The 20,147-nt window shown below is 35.9% G+C and overlaps 2 protein-coding genes across 5 annotated transcripts in view; both read left to right on the top strand.

Annotated features, from left to right (window-relative positions):
- Positions 1-803: 803 nt before the first annotated feature.
- LOC117992989 (uncharacterized) lies at positions 804-6,358 on the top strand. 2 transcript variants are annotated; one of them, XM_069506211.1, is made up of 4 exons: positions 804-874; positions 1,101-1,144; positions 2,586-4,740; positions 6,032-6,358. In XM_069506211.1, exons 1-3 carry the CDS (start codon positions 860-862, stop codon positions 4,735-4,737), a joined length of 2,211 nt encoding a protein of 736 aa, XP_069362312.1. In that variant the 5' UTR covers positions 804-859; the 3' UTR covers positions 4,738-4,740; positions 6,032-6,358. The 2 variants fall into 2 exon arrangements, with proteins under 2 accessions (XP_069362312.1, XP_069362313.1); XM_069506212.1 differs by having other exon boundaries at positions 2,586-4,736.
- A 112-nt stretch (positions 6,359-6,470) lies between these two features.
- The window catches only part of LOC117992986 (torso-like protein), a 69,336-nt gene continuing 55,659 nt past the window's right edge, over positions 6,471-20,147 (top strand). Inside the window, exon 1 of one of the 3 annotated variants that reach the window (XM_069506266.1) lies at positions 6,471-6,843. The gene's annotated coding sequence lies outside the window, so the exon portion shown is untranslated. The remainder of the gene's footprint in view (positions 6,844-20,147) is intronic. The other 2 variants (XM_034980731.2, XM_034980730.2) reach the window with 2 other exon arrangements.

Genomic DNA, 20,147 nt, shown 5'->3' on the forward strand with positions numbered 1-20,147 from the left:
CACTAAATTGTGTTGCTCATAGCAAATCTCGAGAACAGCTGAACCGATTTCGCTAATTCTTTTTTATAATATTCCTTGAAGTACGAGGATGGTTCTTACGGAGAGAAAAATTAGTACTGTTAGGCGGAACGAAGTTCGCCACGGCAGCTAGTAATAAATAAATAAAAAAGATTTTGACGTTTCGCATCCCGGAAAATGAAAGTTTCCACAGGATTTTTAAATTGCCTAAATCCACGGGACGGGCATTATCGAGTATTAGATATTGTACAGACAAATGGACTAGACGAAACTAAACTATAACGGTGTTTACTTCTTTGTTTTGATGACACATTAAAAATACTGTAGAAACAACAGAAATGGTACCTACAAGTAAAAAAACCGCGGCGCGTGCGCGAACGTACTCCCTTGAAAAAGGACCCCGGATGGGTTCGAAACTAGTCGGGCTAACGTCGACTAAACACGTGAGTACCTACAGCCGGGACAGATATTATTTAGAATGGGTACAAGCCAACTTATGTATAAGTATATCACCTACTAAGGCCTATAGGTACTAATGAATTTCTAGACAGACTGAATGTAGATATTTTAATGAAGAAATTAATGCTAAGCAGAGTGCAAAATTGTGTTAAAGAAAACATGCACAATGCACTAATAAATGAAATAATTAACTAAGAAATTCACGAGTTAGCGTTAAAATTTAATTGTTATACTTCAAAACAATAATTAGATTTGTCTCAGTTAATTGTGTTATAAATATTTACGTAATTTTTTTGACTCACTATTTTTCGTTATAAATATAAGCAAGTGTGAAACACGTTTCACTTAGTGTGGTAATGTTATAGTTTTATTTAGTTAGGAGATGGGAAATTATAAGGTAGGTAAACCGTATTCAAATTTTTTTGACGATTCATAAGGACTTTCTAAAAGTTTATTTGAATATAAAAATCTAATAATCTGTTCTATTCATTGGCTAGCTAGAAAAGATTTTCGCTAATTCAACCCCTAAAGGGGTGAAATAGGGGTTTGAAATTTGTGCAGTCCACGCGGACGAAGTAGCGAACATAAGCTAGTAATAAATAATTTGTGTTTTATGTTTGCAGATCCTTTGTATAGTGTGTCTCGCGATACTATCGTTTCATATCAGGTATTTATTTCCAAATTCCAAACTTCCACCCGCGACTTTTTTTTTCTTTGACTCTCTCTTTGAAACTCCTTATTTCCGGGATTTAAAATAACCTATTTGAGTCTCCGGAATGCAAGCTATCTCTGTATCTTTCATAAAAATCGGTTAAACAGATGGGCCGTGAAAAGATATCAGACAGACAGACAGACAACGCACTTTCACGTTTATAATATCAAGTATGGATTTAAAAATCAATCAATCATCAATCATCAATATACTTATAATAAAACTGTAACAGGTCAAATTCTGTACATTGAAGATATTTTGAAAATTTTTTTTCGAGGGCACTCTATAATCGATACTGAACCCAAAACTGTAATTTTTTCATTTTTGTCTGTCTGTCTGTCTGTCTGTCTGTCTGTATCACGGCCGCGCATCACGCTGAAACTACTGAAAGGATTCCAATGAAACTTGGTACGATTTGAGGTCATACTATGAGGAAGAATATAGGATACTTTTTATCCCGAAATTCAGCATGGTTCCCGTAGGAGAGGGGACGAAAGTTAAAATGTATACTGAGTTGTAATTCATTAACGCGTAGTCCGATTTCATTCATTCTTTTTTTGTTAGAAAGGGGATATTTTAAAGATTGTTCCGTAAATATTTCAAGGTCATCGGTTTTTAACCGACTGTCAAAAAGGAGGTGGTTCTTTTTTCTACATCGATTTTTTCGAGGTTTCTGGACCGATTTGCAAAATATTTTTTTAAATCAACAAAAAAGTTTACGTCGTGGTCACATAAAAAATTCTGGATTCAACTCCTTAATCCTGATGCTCCAGGGTTACTGCCCGCCTGGGTTATCAAGATTCAGGAAGTGTTCATAGTGAATTCATATTGTAGGTACCAAGCAACGACAACAATCCCGAAAAATCAAAGAGTTCCCGCGGGATTTAAAAAAACGTAAATCCACGCGGACGAAGTCGCAGGAATCAGCTAGTATATTATTACAATAAAACTTTAAGCTAGCCTTGTCTCATAACTTCAGTGGTGTTCCATTAGATTAAAACATGGGGTTATTTAAGGGCCGGACCATAACAAACTTCTAAAAGGCCGGCAACGCATTGGTGGTTCCTCTGGTGCTGTAAATGTTCATGAGCGGCGGTAATCACTTAACATCAGGTGACCCGCCTGCTCGTTTGTTCCTTTTTTTTCAAATTACTGTTCATGCCCGCGTGGAATGGTGCCAAGAATACTGGCTGCATTTCCGCATTGGACAGCTGATCCTTTGGGCAGAAAATGAGCCAGCCCTTCTGTCACCAGATGGATGGATTATTTGCTGATTCGATAATGTAACCTTCATGCGATTTTTTTAATTATTTATTTTAACCAAATAATAATTGTACATTTTCCGCTTGATATCCTGAAACTCTGTTAGTTAGTAAACTCTTTTCATATTTTACAGAGGGTCACAATCAAGAAGCCTTAATGATGATGAATCAGAACACAACATCTCTAAACAAAGCGGAAACATAGAAGACTGTATAACAGATTGTCCCTGCTTTCCTATATCGGTTAAAGGAACACCAGTCTCGAAATCTTTGCCATCTAATGATGAGCAGGAAAGACTAGTTGTTTACTTATACAGAAATAAAAATTCTGGCGAGTTGACGTCTTATATACCAAGTTGGAAAAAACAGAGTATTTTCCCGGACTTAACATTTGATATTGGTGATAAGCTGCAAACCGTTCCAGCTGATGGAATTATCAATCTATTTGACATTGCAACAATAAAAGGATTAGAAGAGACGACAGCCGCAAATGCACGTGTAGAAATACCAAGTATTCCTACATCTGAAAATGAACATAAAAATGATAGTGGAGCTTCGTCTCAAGACTTGAATTCAATTACTTTAGTGACAACTCCTGCAGAAGAATCAACAGTATTTACAGTTTCACCTAATAATAAATTAACTACTGGTGTTACTAAAGATCCAAACCTAACAGTACCTACTGTCTCACGTAATAATAAAATAACTACTGGTGTTACTAAAAATCCAAATCTAAACTTATCACTAGGGAACAAACAGCAGACTTTAAAAGGTACTAATACTAAACCTAATCAAAACCTTAAGCCCTCAGATATTATAAATCAGACACCTGTTAAAGACAATGGTTTATTTGCACATCTCCTACCTGTAAAACCTAGAACGGAAGAGAAAACAATTATAAAAAATGAACCTAATAAAATGCCTCCAGTGATTCAAAATCAGCAGACGCCTCATAAATCCTATAGTTTAATGGCAAATACTATATCCGGGAAACCCAGAACAGCAGGGGAAACAATAATAATAAACTCACCTGAGCATCATAGTCAAATTCCCAACAAAATTATAAATGAAGAATTAAATCTATCCTTAGGACAACAAAATAACCTAGTCAACATAGTAGGATATTTACCAAGCAAATATAAAAATCCAACATTTAATGACTGGTTTAGTGAGCAGATGCTAAGTTTACGCTCGCAAAGACCTTCCATGTCTGATGCAATAAACTTTCACGTACTTAAGCTACTTTTAATAAAAGCTTTGTATGAAAACGGAATTCATCCATCCAAAAATGGAGAACTACATGACTCTAATGGAAATACTTTGAAAATGTCAAACCTAAAACTACGTTCTATTTTATTGAGCGACCCTATAGAATACGAGAAGTTAATAGCCACTAAAAAATGTGTAATACCGTATGATTTACCATATTTAGAAGCTGTTCTTGTAACTTTGGTTTACCCACCAAGAACTTTGGCGATAATACCTTTGGATTCGAAAAATGTTTTTATTTCTTCAGTGCCAGGCAAAGAAACTCCAAAATTGTGTGGTGAATCAAGGTGTCAGTCAAAGCAAAGCTCCCGCTTAGGTTTTCCAATGAAAAAAATGAATAATTTAGACATAAATGATAATATACATAATGATGATGTACATTCATATACTGCTGAAAAAACATTCGAAGACAGGGAACCCATACATTCAAATAATATAGAATCTAAAAACGCTTACACCTATATGGGTGCTAGTAGTGATCCAACTGAACGTTTAAGCCAAGAACCAAAGTATGACGATCAATATAGCTTACATCCTACAAGTGACCCAAGAAGAAGAGCCTTTGAAATAAATAAAGCTAATGAAGAAAATTATGACAATGCACTCATTACTGAAGAATCTGATGTAACACTAGACAAAAATGAGCCAATATATATGGATTACATGGGTTTTAATAAAGATCTAGCTGTAGAAGCAAGCCTTGAACCAAAATCTCACAGTCAAAATAGCTTATTTCAAACACAAATACCAATTCAGCCAGAAATATATGGTGGAAAACCGAACATATTATTGTGGACCCAACCAAAATCCGGTGGAGAAATCATTTATTTAGACGAAGAAGGTAATATACAGGGACGGAGAGCATTAGAGGATTTTGATGATTCACAGGAAACCCCTGAAAAACTTGATGATGAGGATTATGAAAATATGTTGCACATAAAAATTGTTGGTGGAAACCCGGCAACCAGCAGTGGAACCCCAGTTAACAGTAAGGGCAGGTCAGGACTGGATTTTTAGTAGGTATTTTAATAAACTCCAGTGTCTATAGTAACAAAAAAAACAGCCAAGTGCAAGTCAGGCTCGCGAAATGAGGGTTCCGTACTACAGTCGTATTTTTTCGACATTTTGCAGGATAATTCAAAAACTATGATACATAAAAATAAATAAAAATCTGTTTTAGAATGCACAGATAACGCCCTTTCATATGATACCCCACTTGATATAGTTATCTTTCTTCAAAAATTTAAAATACTAATTATTAGTATCATGACCACAATTTAATTTTTTTGTGTGATGTAACCCTAAATTCACGGTGTTCAGATTTTTCCCCTTATGTCTGTTATAAGACGTACCTACCTACCCACCAAATTTCATGATTCTAAGTCAACGGGAAGTACCATGAAGGTTTCATGACAGACAGACAGACACAACAAAGTGATCCTATAAGAGTTCCGTTTTTCCTTTTGAGGTACGGAACCCTAAAAACCGGTTAGGTGTGAGTCAGACTTGCACACGAAGGGTTCCGTACGTACCATAGTACAAGATAATATTGTTATAACATTTTTATGTACAATACTTACAAAACATTTTGATATTTTTATGTAAATAAAGTTTATAAAGAAAGTTTTATGACTCTGTATGTGGAGGCACCTCTGCACCTACTTATTTGAAAAATTACCTATTTTACCATTTGAAAGAATTTTTCAAATAGGTACCAGGTGAAGAGTTCCAATTTCTTTGTATCATCTGTAACTTTCCCTTCATTATAACTACTTAAAAAATCTTTATGTTTTTGCTAATAAATCACATTTTTTTTAAATTTCTTTTCTTCAGAGTCAATAGGCACGCGCGGTCGACTAGTCGACGGCGACCGTAGCAATTTGTAAGTATTTAAAGTCGTAGTGTGTATGCGGACGTAGTCGTCGCTGCGCAATGACGACACGCGTCGTAGGCGACTCGCTAGTCGCCGCGACTAATATTGCAATAATTAATACCTACTGGGTCTATACTTACTCTATAGCTATAGTATGATAGCGTTATATTAGTCCCAGCCTAGTTTCCTTCATTTTGGTCGCCGTCGACTGAGATAGATAGTGTGCGTAACGCGACAGGTCGAGATGGCGATCAGGAAGGGAACGTCCCGCACGGCGCACACCCGCACAGCCCCCGCGCTAACTTAGAGCGGGCGAGCGCGGGTGACGTGTGGGTTGGGTGTGCGGGACGTCCTCCCGCCTCATACCCCGATTGCCATCTCAACCTGTCGCGGACTTACAGTTTTGATAAATAACTATTACTCCGTTTCTTATTTTAGGTAAATTCACTATGTACCGCGCCCTCTATGTATATTAAGAATAAATTATCACGAATACTGGAGCAAGAATTTTCCAAAAGGGACGCACTCGACGCTAGAGGAACTACGATGTGCGCGTTTCGACATAATGATGTGAATATCCGTAAGGTGTCACCAGTGATTTTTTTACCGAGCTACCTAAGCTGCACGATAGATGGCAGCGTACCATATAAAATGCAATCTAAACTTATTTTTTTAATAATAGCAACTCTAACAGCTTCCTTTCATAATAATAATATCATTAATTTTACCAAAAAAGTAGAGAAATAAAATAAGTTTGTTGGCTAATTCAGATTTTATTGGGTGCTGCAAAACTATCAAAAAAAATCAAGTCGAGCAGGTCGAGTAATCGAGTTCAGTCAGTTGCATTCACACTAGCACTGACAGACCCACGGCCACAGACCACAGTCAGTGACCGAAGCAAACCACGGGTGGAGTGTCGCTACCTTGCGCTAAAAAATATACTATTATCGAAACAGTCGGCTTTAAAAAACAAGCTTCCAAGTTCCAACTTGGATTTCTGTGACAAGCATGAAACAAAGTTAAAACAAAAAGCAAGCTGCGTCTGTGATTTGACCTGCGCTTCTATTTTCGAATTGTGTTTTGTCTGTATTTTGATAAATAAGATTTACCTAATTGTGATTTCGCGGTATTTGGCGGGTTCCGTATTGTGTGGAATAAAACTGTGTTTGTAATGAAAGGATGTTAGTAACGTTTATTGAACAAATATCGGTGTTGGAGGTGTTTTGAAATTGGATGGGATTGTACTACTGGTAAGCTGAATTACCTACATAAACACAACTTAAAAATAACTTGACTTAGCTTTATAAGGAGACGATCCGGGTTGCTAGTGCAGTAAAACTTAAAAATGAAATGAAATGAAATGAAATGAAATGAAATAATTTTTATTTGCTAAATATGGGTAGTTTACAAAGGTCTTAATATATTACTTATAATCTAAATAGTCCCCGCATATTTACTGATACTTCAGCATGCAAATATTAATAATAATATATCTACACCTAAAGGTAATTTGTACAATGACAAACGATGTAGGGTATATTATTCAAACTTATATTATAAAATTACAACTAATTAATTATACATCTTAAATTATCACTATGACTTCCATGGTATATAATTGAGGTAATCTGATACAGAGTAGAACGATTCATCGCACAACCATTGAAAGAGCTTCCTTTTAAAATGTGTCGTCGGTAGCTTTTTTAAGTTTGTATCTAATTTATTATAAATTTTAATGCTCATTGCGTAAGGCGATTTTTGAGTTTGCCTAAGATTATATTGTGGCATTATTAGCCTATCTTGATTCCTTGTTATACTATTTTGGTTTACATCGGATTTTTTGACAAAATACTCCAAATTCCTATGTACGAACACAGACGTCTCATATATGTATAGAGATGGTAATGTGAGGAGTTTATATTTTTTAAATATTAATCTGCATGAGTCGGTTGGTTTCATAAGAAGAATACTTCTAATACTTTTCTTCTGTACTATAAAAAGTTTATTAAAGTCAATTGAAGATCCCCAGATCACAATACCATAGCGAAGGTTCGACATAATATATCCATGGTAGGCAGAAAATGCTGCTTCCAGTGATACAGTTTGTCTTAAACGTCGAAGTGGATATATAAATCTATTAATTTTATTGCAAATGTCATTAATATGGTATGTCCAGTCACAATGTTGATCTAGTCTTATTCCTAAAAACTTTACGTTATTATCCATGCCAATCGACTCATTATTATACATAATTTTTAGTTGATTAGTTTCTCGACGTTTGGTTTTAAATTGGATATATTTAGTTTTATTTACGTTTACTGATAAATTATTGCTTTGTAACCATTCTATAGTTTTATTTAAGGATTCATTTATTTCAGATTCATATATTTTACTATCGTTGCATGGTATCATAACAGTTGTGTCATCTGCAAATAAAATCGATGGATATTTTATACAAGTAGAGAGGTCATTGACATAAAAAAGAAACAAAAGAGGCCCCAACACACTCCCTTGTGGTACCCCAAAGTTATTATTTGCATAGGCTGATTCATAAGTATTAATCGTATTATTTACCCGCTTTAATATCACAGTTTTTTGTTTCCTATTGATTAAAAATGACTTTATCCAATCATGAATTTTGCCACGGAATCCATAACATTCTAATTTATTCAAAAGCTTTTTGTGGTTTACTAAGTCAAAGGCTTTTGACATATCCATAAATAATACAGTAATAGCTTGGCTTTTATCAATTGATTCTGTAACTAACTTTATTAATTTGAATATTGCTGTTGTAGTTGACCTATTTTTTCTAAATCCATGTTGTGTTTCAGTTAAAATTTTATAGCGTTCAGCATAATTATACATTCTTTTAAAGACAACCTTTTCAAAGATCTTTGAAAGTACAGGATTTAGAGCAATTGGCCTATAATTTCCAATTTCGTCTTTTTTACCCTTTTTAAAAAGAGGTTTTATTACTGACAATTTAAGTCTTTCCGGGAATACGCCTTGTTCCATTGAGGTATTAATTATATGACTTAAAGGCACTGCAATGGAATTAATACATTTTTTTAATAAAATTGTGCTTATTTCATCGTATCCTGTTGAATATGTATTTTTTAGACTCAAGATAATTTTTCTTATTTCATAAGGGTCAGTTGGACTACAAAACATGTTATTTTCGTAGCTTTTTAAATTTTTTACAGAGCTGTCAAACTTATTTAATAGTTTATTTGAGGTTTGTATAAAATACTGGTTTATTATTGTACATATATCTATAGGGTTGTTAACAACTAACAAGGTGGATTATTTAATTAATATTTTAAAAATCAAGATTAAGTAAATAGATTTGCACCGAGACTAATAAGTAGGTACATATACTTTAAACGGTAAGTTCTACTTACTCTAATAAGTACAGATCTACTTGAGTGGAACGAGGTCCTAAGTTCGACTCCTGGTATGGATATAGTAAGTTATTTAAACGAGATTTGACTTGTATAGGACTTTGGAAATATTAAGGCTTAAGTACCTACCTAGGTAGTAGGTACATACCTATACTTAAGTATGTACCTACTTAATTGTGCTCTGGAGTTTCTTTGTCCGTGTGATTTTCAGACTGAGATTTTCAGGCAGAATGTTGAATTTCAATTTGTTTAGTTAGACATATCACGCAAACCTGATAGACAGATTGCGATGAAACTTTTGCAGCTCCAAGTTCCAACGGTAGGTTCTCCTTCAGAACCTAAAATCAGTACCTAGGTCCATTTCTCTTTTTCTTTTCAGCCATCTTCATCGCATCTGTTTTATTTCTAAAAAATAATCACCTGACCTAGGTTAATTTTGATAATGAGTGTCCCACAGGGTACATTATTAGGTCCAGTCTAATTGATAGTTTACATTAATGCTATTAATGACGCTTTGCCGAAAATATATTTGCTTCATATTAATTATTATATTATGTAATAAACTAAGTAGGTACCTACCTACCTGTATAACGATACTTTGATGAAGCAATAATTAACTACACAAACCTTCTTGATGACAAACAGTTTTTAATAGATCGAGTTTACTATTCTCTAGTGGTTTGAAAAATCCCAGTGCTGTCTGCTAAGTAAGGGATCACTTAATCAAAAGAGTCAAGTGAAAAAATCAAGTGAAAATAAGAACCTGTATACAACGGTAGTCACAATTTCAAATGGATCCTGATTACTGATCACGATTTTTCTACGTTATTCGAGTGAGGTTCTATACTTTTTGATTTGAAGTTAAAAATAATAAAGAACTTGAATAAAGTTGCTGTAACGCTCCTTTACCTTACCAGTAATGTCCTGTCATGATATGATGAATGACTATGAATCTACAGTGAGATTTACTAGTTAGGACAAAGCTACGCCATCAGCTAGCAACGTGGAACGTGGATACAGTAATGTATTTATAATTTATGTGCATATAACTAAACTATGCATATGACATTTTAGCTCAAGGCTGACGGCTTCTCTCGAGATGACCACCTGATAAGGGTGTGTTTACACTAAAACGCAGCAAGTTTAAAGAAGCCAAGGAGAATAAAAGCAGGAAAAGACTCGTCGTCATACGACCACTGCTGGATATTAGTCTCTTGCAGGGACTTACATCTTCCACACAACGCGGTCTTGCGCAGCCTGGATGCTGGAATTGTTTGATGACGTTTGTACCCCTTGTTGGGACTCTGCCAATGCTTACCCATGCGAGGTCGACATTCCGGCACCTTGGGACTTTAACATCTTGGAACTCGGTCACATTCCGTCAAATAAGTTCACATATTTAATGGGTATAACTAAATCCCTAAACTGCACAGTTTGTCGGGTCATTGAGGCTAATTCCGTTGTACACAATCTCTAAACTAAACTAAACTAAAATGATACGTGTAAATCTATTGCTATCCCTTTCATAACTTTGCCTGCAGAAAAGGATATTTGCGATCCAGTAATTTTAGTAATAGTCCCATCCCATGTCATCAATTCGTCACGTAATAAAGCTGCTTCATCACTGCTTGAGTCGACTTTGGAAACACCCGCCTCTGAAAATATTACAGCTCCATTATTTTCATCTCAACTACAATGGAAGCACACCTTTAGTCACGGAAATGAAGCAGGTTTTTTATTATCATTTCGATATGCTATAGGATGTGGACTATGGAGCAAGTTTGGAGCACATTATGATGACGCAATCAAATACTTTGTTGATCGGTATTTTGACCAGGTCAAGGAGAATTCTAAACATCGTGATGAACACTTTGGCCGTGGCTTTGGCCAGCAAGAAGAATTGAATAACTCTCCATATTATGAAATAAGGTAGATCTTTGGATCTTTGGAGATTGTTTCATTATATTATAGTTCATCCACATGATCAAATCTGCTGGCATGAATTTGAAAACCTTGACCCATTTTGGGCATTATAAAGACATAAATAGAAAGATTTTTATTCAAATAAATTTTACAAGTGACTTTAAATCGTCAAATGAATCTACCACTGGTTCGGAATGCCATTCCTGAGAAGAACCAGCAAGAAACAGCCATTGCTCTTTTCAAATTCTGACTTCCTAACTGATGTTATATTTTTCTTATTCCTTGAAATGTTTGATATTGTACTGATAAAAAGTTGAATCAAAGTGGTAATTATTATAGTTTTTGAAGGTAGATACGTTAGATTTGTATGCAAAATGCTTTTTTTAAACTTTTTTGTTTAGTTTACCTACTTAACATTAAAAAGGGTAAACCCACCAACCCGTATAAGCTTTAGTAAGTTCTTATCGACCTTCTGGCGCCATATTTGTCATGAGTGGACATTATGCCTTGAATCCTAAATCGAAGACATCCGTTCCTTAAGTATTCGAGAGGTTTTTTATACAACAAAAAGTTGTTTTTCTCAACTCTGCATCTATTGGCAAATTATTTTTTGTTATTTTCGTCTTTTTGTTGTCATCTTGTTTAGATAATGCATTTCTTAAGGTTCCGTATTTGATGGGTTCGATTACATAAAAAACCTTTTTGCTTAGTTCTAAAAATTTGTCCCTGACTCGCAGTATTGTACTTATTTCTAGGTGTTACGTTATAAATAGCTATAAAATATAATAAATCTTTATTTAAACGATGCTGTTTTGAAAACCACGAAGTAGACGTCTTATCAGCGAATTAACCGAATATTATACTTTTGAGATGGTTCTTAAAATTGGTAAGACAATTAGTTATAGGTGGATCACGCAAAGCCAGATCCCAAGAGTATAATATATTCAAATAGTTCCCAAGAAAATACAATCGTTTTTGAACAAACTACGCATCATTACTTTATTCAATAATAGAGCATCGTCCATTGACAATCAAGTGGGATATGAATATTATGTAGGTACGTCCATCATGCTACTATACAATTTATTAATTACATGGTCCATTAGAGATCATTTTAAGGTACATTTAACGTTCTACATGGATAACCACAATAATGGTAACCTTCCTATATACACCGCTAAAAAAATTCTTCATCTCTGTACCCATGTAGCACCGAGTTTGGGATTATCTTCATCATCATCTGGTGCTAGCACGGAATTTGTGATTATAACATTGCGACAATCACCATTGTTGTTATTGACTAAATTTAAGTATTCTTGCTGCATCAGTGCATTTTAGCTAATAGTGTGAGAGTTCAATCAATGAGAGGTGATTGCAAATATCATTGTAATTTGTAGCTGCCAAAATTTTATGCTAGTCTTATGATTAAATGCATCTAGACTCCATATTTGACACACAAATATAAAATATCAAACTCGTTATAAATTACGCTTATTATGTTTGAATGTTAGAGCGAATAAGAGCAAGGCCCATATTTTATAACTCTTACAAATATACGGAACCATCCATGCAAATCGAGTTCTTACTTTATTATTTACCTTGGTGTGTAATTTTCACCTTGAAATTTGATTTTGTTAAGAAATCGATTTGGTACGATGTCGCGAAATCAGATCATCATTTCGAAAATTATACTTCGTCACGATGTCATCAGATTCATTGATTTTATTATTTTTGTAATAAATTCATGTTCTTGCTGATATAATGTGGTTTTCTGCTGTTCTTGCAATTCAAATAGTTTTTATAAGTTTTTCCAAAATGAATATAGAGCCACTATCGGTATTGTAAATATTATAAACTAGCTGATGCCCGCGACTTGATGCCCGCGTGGATTTAGGTTTTTTAAGAATCCCGTTTGATTTTCCGGGATAAAAAGTAGCCTGTGTCACTCTCCAGGTCTTTAACAGCTATACCATTGATGTTGGAATCTTTATTATTCTAGGAGCTATACCCATGCAAAGAATCACGTCGATCCGTTGCTCCATTGCGAACTCTTATAATTTCCAATAAGTCTCACTGTCTCTCTCTCTCTATCGCGTTATCCCTTCGTTATCCTCATTTTTTATAGAGTCGTAATTTTGGACACTATAATATAGTATATTATTTTCTTCTGGATCATTGATGTTGGAAGGCCACCCCCTCTACTGATATATTTTGTGTTCCGTACGATATCACTGTCATCAGTTGCATCAGGCATGTGAAGAAGCATTTTGTCACTAATTGTACACCTTGGTGCCGAGAAAAGTGCCAGATGGGAGTTTGTGCTGATCAGACGTCAGGCTACGTCCCTAATTAAATAATAGAGGGTGATTAATTCTCGCACAGCTAGGTACTAGGCATATAATCATAAGTAAGGTTATAAAATGCTTCACATGGCCTCCAAAGTCTCAAACCCAATACTCGAATAACAAAGGCAAATCTTTATTTTATCGTTTTGATATAATTATTCGTGCATATCAAAACGATGTATTGAAATGTTGATATGTATTATTATCTTATACCTAAATATGAAGTGCTTAGTAGAAGTAGGTATATGTCATACTTATTTTTTTAATTTTTTATTCAGATATTAGTCATAGCTCTTGACTGCAATCTCACCTGGTGGTAAATGATGATGCAATTTGAAATGGAAGCGGGCTAACCTGGAAGGAGTATGGCAGTTTTTATTAAATCCGTACCCCTTTTAGTTTCTACACGGCATCGTACCGGAACGCTAGATCGCTTGGCGACACGGCTTTGCCGGTAGTGTACTAGACACGACCGAAGAGTTCCCACCAAATCAGAAATTTAGAAATTATAAAATTCCAAACTCCTGTCGGGAATCGAACCCGGGACCTCCTACTAGGACCACAGCGCTTACCACTGCACCAGGGAGGTCGTTTTACTTGCAAATAAGTAACCGACATCCAAGCTAGTTAATAAAGCTGAATCAAGCTGACTTGCCAAACAACACCATGTAGAATGGCAAACAGGCGTGAGAAAAGGGCATTTAAAAGTAGCTGTCGACACTTTCCATCTAATCAGATTTAGTAAATTGTGCTAAGTTGTATGTGGTTGTCAAATCTCTGCAATCAAGATTTGTAGCCAAGTCGGGTGCCAACCTTCTAGTTGGAATGTTGGATGCTATAAAACGTGATACAACAAAGCCTTGCGATCGTGAATACGATCTACTTTCAATGACGAATTCGAAATAACACGATCGATATTTAATGGACTAGGTGATGAATTTGGATTAACCTTCTAAGATAAGATAATATTACAGTAAATGGGAATCACGACGCATCTGTTATATGAGAAACAGCAAATACGATCTCCTTCAGCTCATAATTCAGGGAAAAATAGCTGGCAGAAGGCCATCTGGCCGAAGAAGAACGTCAACGTATTACTGCTTATTACCACCGCAGTTGAGATTGCAGTCAACGCATATATATCTGACATGAAATAAATGCATTTGCTCTAAATAACGAAGCTGTACCTAATATTGATTGGCTTGAAGAAATCTCTAACTAGCTATTAAAAAGGAAATTAAGAAAAATATATTTAAAAGTACCAATATTGATGACAAAAATCTTAAAAAATATAACATAGACGTGTAGTTTCTTTTAGAAAACAATTTACTTCGTTATTCTCTAAAAATAATGTAACGACTGAATCAAACCACACTCGCTTAAAATTAAAAATGCCAAATGTGACTTCAAGGTTTAAATCGAAGAATCAAGAACTAAGGTTAAATTTCACAAGCGATTGCATCGTAAGCTATTACCTAGTATGAATCAAGAATACGTTTCTTTTCCACCACGTGTGTAAGGAATTGGGAGAACAGAGTACTGATATTACAAGTTTGTATAGCTGGATGTATAAAGATGGGACTCTAAGGAACTACACACTAAGCTAGTACCTAATTAGGTTTATGTACCGAAAGCGGAAAATCTTGAAATAGAACCAATGCAAGAAACGCGATTTTAATAAAGAATAGGTGATCATGATAAGAATGTACGATAAGACATTTACATGGATGCAAATTCAGATAAGTTTTTGAGAAAAATATGATGTAGCAAAATTAAAACGCTAGAAATTAGAATAAATCATAATATATTTAAGCTTAAATCGCAATATAAGAAACACTTATTTAAGTACTTGTTTAAGTTATTGATAAAACGCGAACACTCCAAGATATTGCAAAAAAAAACTTATGAAACATTGTCTGTTCTTCCCCTAGTTCGTTAAAGTCACAGTCAAGTAAGCTTAAAGTGGACAACGCAATCATCTTATTGTCGCTGAACAATATAAGTTGGTAAAAGGATTAACTGCCAATAGCTCGTGCTCGCAAACGGACAGACAGGAAGGCGAGACTTATGAATGATCAGACAGTTCGTGAGCAATTTGAGACGATTAAAGCTATATTTGTCAACGTTTGCCGAGTAACAGGTGATGCCGTGATGGCAATCACCAATGAACTACTATCTACTTGAATGATGCTAAATTTTGCTTAAGGTTTTGCTTTCTTTAAGGTTCCGTACCTCAAAAGGAAAAAAACGGAACCCTTATAAGATAACTTTGTTGTCTGTCTGTCTGTAGGTCTTGTAACATACCTACATGAGGGGAAACATCTGAATTTGTGGTTATATCACAAAAAATAAAGTTAAAATGTGTTCATGAACAAATTATTTGTATTTTCAATTTTCAAAGTAAGATATACTAAGTGGGGTATCATATCAAAGGGCTTTACTTTGTATATTCTAAAACAGATTTTTATTTATCGTGCAAAATGTCGTACCATTGTAGTACGGAACCCACGGTGCACGAGTCTGGCTCGCACTTGGCTGGTTTTTTTATGCCAATACCAGTCCTGCGATACAAAACATATATCTCTAGAGGCCCCTCCCTCCCCGCCCCCAATTTTCTAACTTCCTCATCCACCCACTTCCCGCCATCGCTTTTACGTTTCGCACCAGATTTGCATCGAAACGTATACCTACCGATAGTTTCAAAACAACCAGTGACAAAAACATATACCACCATTGGGGTCCAAATTTCCTTTTTCGAACGAGTTTAACTTTACATAAATACATAACAGCTAAGTATTAAGTAATAATGCCCACAATAAGTAAAGCAAAATAAAGATTTGATTTTGTAAATAGACTCAATTTTGTTCTACCGCAGCAATCTAAGTTTGATCTAAGTTTGCGATTTACATTTAAATCCGCCATCGAACTCCTTGAAAAACATAATATTTATAAAAAACCGGTTTATTTTACCGGTTTAGCGCGCGATAGTTAATAATGCCTAAGTTGCAAAAGCTATGAAACCTTGAATTGAATAACGCATAAGATGCTTTGCCACTAGGTAGATAGTCATGTAACTTGCAAGGCAATCTAAATAACAGCACTTCTTCAGCTTAGATGCAGTTCATAAAAGAACAGGACTTTTTAAATTCAGATACAAGTTAGCCCTTGACTGCAATCTCCGCCTGGTGGTAAACGATGATCCCGTCTAAGATTGTAGCGGGCTCAGAATGTAGCGGGCTAACCTGGAAGGGATATGGCAGTTTTTATTAAACCCATTATACCCCTTTGGTTTGTACATGGCATCGTACCGGAACGCTAAATCGCTTGGCGGAATTTTGTTTAAATAAACATGTCGTCGGCTCAGCTGATGGAATTCCACTGTTTGATATTCACATAAGTCTGGAGGAAGGAAGGAAAGCTCAGAATCACTCAATGAGCGATGGAGAGAGATAGCTCTCTTAGGAACTTAGGAGTTTCTCTACATGATCAAATCAGAAATGAGGGTATCCGTATGAGAACCAGAGTAGCTAACATAACTCAGCGGGTTGCGAAGCTGAAGTGGCAATGGGCCTCGATAGACGTTCGGGTCCCAAGGTGCTGGAATAGCGAACTTGCACGGAAAGTGTAGCTTGAAAGATTTACCTACTAGGTAGACAAACGACATCAAACGATATACAATGAACCAGAAGACCAGAAACAGATCAAATCTGTATGGTGCCATATGCAGCATGCGATATACACCGCCCGCCCTCCCACTTATAAAGAATTCTGGAAAAGCCAGCCACCAAGCAAGCAATACGCACCACCACCACTTGCTTTTAAATTAAGCTTCTGGTTCATTGTACGAGTATATCATGGGTTTCCGCAAAATAACGCCTGCTTCTAACGAGTCGCAGGAAGCCGTTGGTTCCACGCGGCGCAAGGCCATGGCGTGTGGAAGTCCCTGCAAGAGATCTATGTCAAGCAGTGGATACTGGATATGTATTGGTTGACAAAGATAATGATGATGAAGGATTTGTACACTCTACCATCTTTGTGCCGATTGTGTTCAGAGGTTTCCTGCGACTCATTTGATTTGGTACGTCCACTTGTCTTATTGGGTATAATACCAAAATCAAGCTTTCCGGTATAGTTTGCCACTCCAGCAATTCAGGATCCTTCAATTGCCATTTTGTTTTACGTTCAATGTATTTTGTACGGTTCACTAATGAATGACAAAAAACGTATGACAAATTATCAGTTCACCAAAAACTTTTGAAAAACTAATCAAATCACAAACGTCGTATACCGCAAACATATCATTTTACAAAAGATCATTTGACAAATATTCTATTCACAAATGTTTAACTTTCCAAATTTTTAAAAATTTATTATTTCACCAAATAATTTGTTTTTCAAATTCGCGATTTTACAAAATAATAGATGATAAATTTATTATATGATAAAATAACTCATTAACAAAAAACATACAAAAAGTCTGTTTTGCATACATATGCAAACCCCTATGCAACGCATCAATAATATCATGGGGCTCCTTTTTTCTGGGTGCGAAAAAAAGAAATAACCCACGAAGGGGATGGCGGGGTCTCAGACCCCGCCATCCCCTTCTAACCTAACCGTTCCGAGTCGGAGTGCCCCAAGTCCCGAGCTCGCTTCGCTCGCTCTTGATGGTGGGAGCGGGGGGGAGGAAAGAGACCCCCCACCATAGTGGTGGTCTCTTCTCGGCGACCGGGGCCCGTTGACGGAGCCCCGCTGCGCGGGGCTCCTTTTTTCTGGGTGGTAAAAAAAGAAATAACCCAGGAACCTAACTAACTTCTAACCTAACCGTTCCGAGTCGGAGTGCCCCAAGTCCCGAGCTCGCTCTTGATGGTGGAAGCGGGGGGGATGAGAGAGACCCCCCACCATAGTGGTGGTCTCTTCTCGTCGACCGGGGCCCGTCGACGGAGCCCCGCTTCGCGGGGCATCAAAAAAAAAGTGCGATATGTTGTTTTACTAATTAACACGATTAAAGAAATCAATTGTTTCTCAAATGATATTTTATGAAATAACAATTTGTCTGGTAATTTGTTTGATCAAATGAATTATTTGTAGAAACATAAGTTTTATAACGATCATAAAACGATTCATAATTTTGCCAAAATTTGTTTAGGAAATGAAACTTTGTCATTTGTTTTTTGTCAATTGATCGGTCACCATTTTGTACAGATTGAGGATCTATAATTGGTGTTATATTTTTCCTTTACCATTTCAGATTTCAGTCTGTAGTAGAACTGCTACTTCGATTATTTTGGTTCGTCTTCAGATCTTCATGTAAATATCTACCTACACAAAATCATGTCAATTGCATCGCCTCTTACACAATGTAATCATCCTATTGTTGCCGAACAATATATGTGGGTTTAAGGATCAACTGCCGATAGCTTGTGCTCACAGACTGACTGGCAGGAAGGAGCAATTTACGAAACACAAGACCGAACGGGCTTCGGGGTCAATTGAACGTCGCGTTGCTCGTTGAGTTCGATTTTGACGCTTGATGATTACCTACTTCATATTATAGCTAATTTGGGTTTTCCTTAATCAAGTCTATTACTAAAGTGATTCTGTTGTCGGCTGATAAGGACCAATCCAGAGCAAGACTAGTTTGTTGGTTTGACCTTCAATCACATCGTAACGTAGCAACGGATTGACCTGATTTTTTACATGGATAAGTTGAAGACCTGGAGAGTGACATACACAAAAATCAAGCAATTCCCACGGGATTTTACAAACCTAAATCCAAGCGGTGTAAATTGCGGGCATGAGCTAGTTGTTGATCAAATATGATGAATAAAGTAAAGTACCTCGGATCTCAGAAGCTTCTGGATTTAAAGACGATAGTAATACAGGAAGTGACGGTCTAATAAGGGAATAAATTGAGCCTGATAAAAAAATTGGTTGATATATTGCCCTTTGAGATCGTTTTAGGCGCTTGAAGATGATTACTTCATATATGTAGTTAATTTGGGTTTTCCTTGATCAAGTCTGTTAGCGATTGATTACTAAAGGGATTCTGTTGCAGGCTGATGAGAACCGACCCTGAGAAAGGATAGTTCTGTTCTATCCACGAAAATAAAGATACGATCTTCTGATCTATATGTTACAAACGCTGGATAAGGCACTCTTCGACAATCGGAATCGTAGCCCATACAAAAACTTTTTTATTTTATTTTATTCAGACACAAGTTTTGCCCTCGATTGCAATCTCACGTGGTGGTAAGTGATAATGCTGTCTAAGATGGAAGCGGGCTAACCTGGAAGGGCTATGGCAGTTTTTATTAAACCTACACCCCTTTGGTTTCTACACGGCATCGTACTGGAAAGTTACGCGACTTCGTCCGCGTGGATTTAGGTTTTTAAAAATCCCGTGGGAACTCTTTAATTTTCCGGGATCAAAAGTAGCCTATGTCCTTCCCCGGGATGCAAGCTATCTCTATACCAAATTTCATCAAAATCGGTTAAACGGATTTGCCGTGAAAAGCTAGCAGACAGACAGACAGACGGACAGACAGACAGACAGACACACTTTCGCATTTATAATATTAGTATGGATAGTATGGATTATGGTAATCTGCATGTTGTGCAAACTTCAACTAAGATGTTTTAAAGTAGCTTTAATACATTAAACTTACATAGAAAATGGAACTTCCAATATTAATTTGGAGGTTATGTGTCCAATCAATATGTGTTAAATCAACTCAATTCTTACGAAATAACCCTAAACTTATGTGTCTTTTAAATTACACATTATAAAATGTACCTACCTACAATTATTTATTAATTTTATTCGACTTCACAAATTAAAAGCTAATTAGTGACATTCATAATATTATATATTTTAAAATTAAA

The sequence above is a fragment of the Maniola hyperantus genome, chromosome 22, assembly GCF_902806685.2.
Source record: "Maniola hyperantus chromosome 22, iAphHyp1.2, whole genome shotgun sequence".
Classification (NCBI taxonomy): domain Eukaryota; kingdom Metazoa; phylum Arthropoda; class Insecta; order Lepidoptera; family Nymphalidae; genus Maniola; species Maniola hyperantus.

Excerpts from the sequence above, each read along its gene's own strand:
- LOC117992989 (XM_069506211.1), top strand. Across the intron at positions 1,145-2,585 it reads ATACTATCGTTTCATATCAG|AGGGTCACAATCAAGAAGCC; the intron begins GTATTTATTTCC and ends CATATTTTACAG.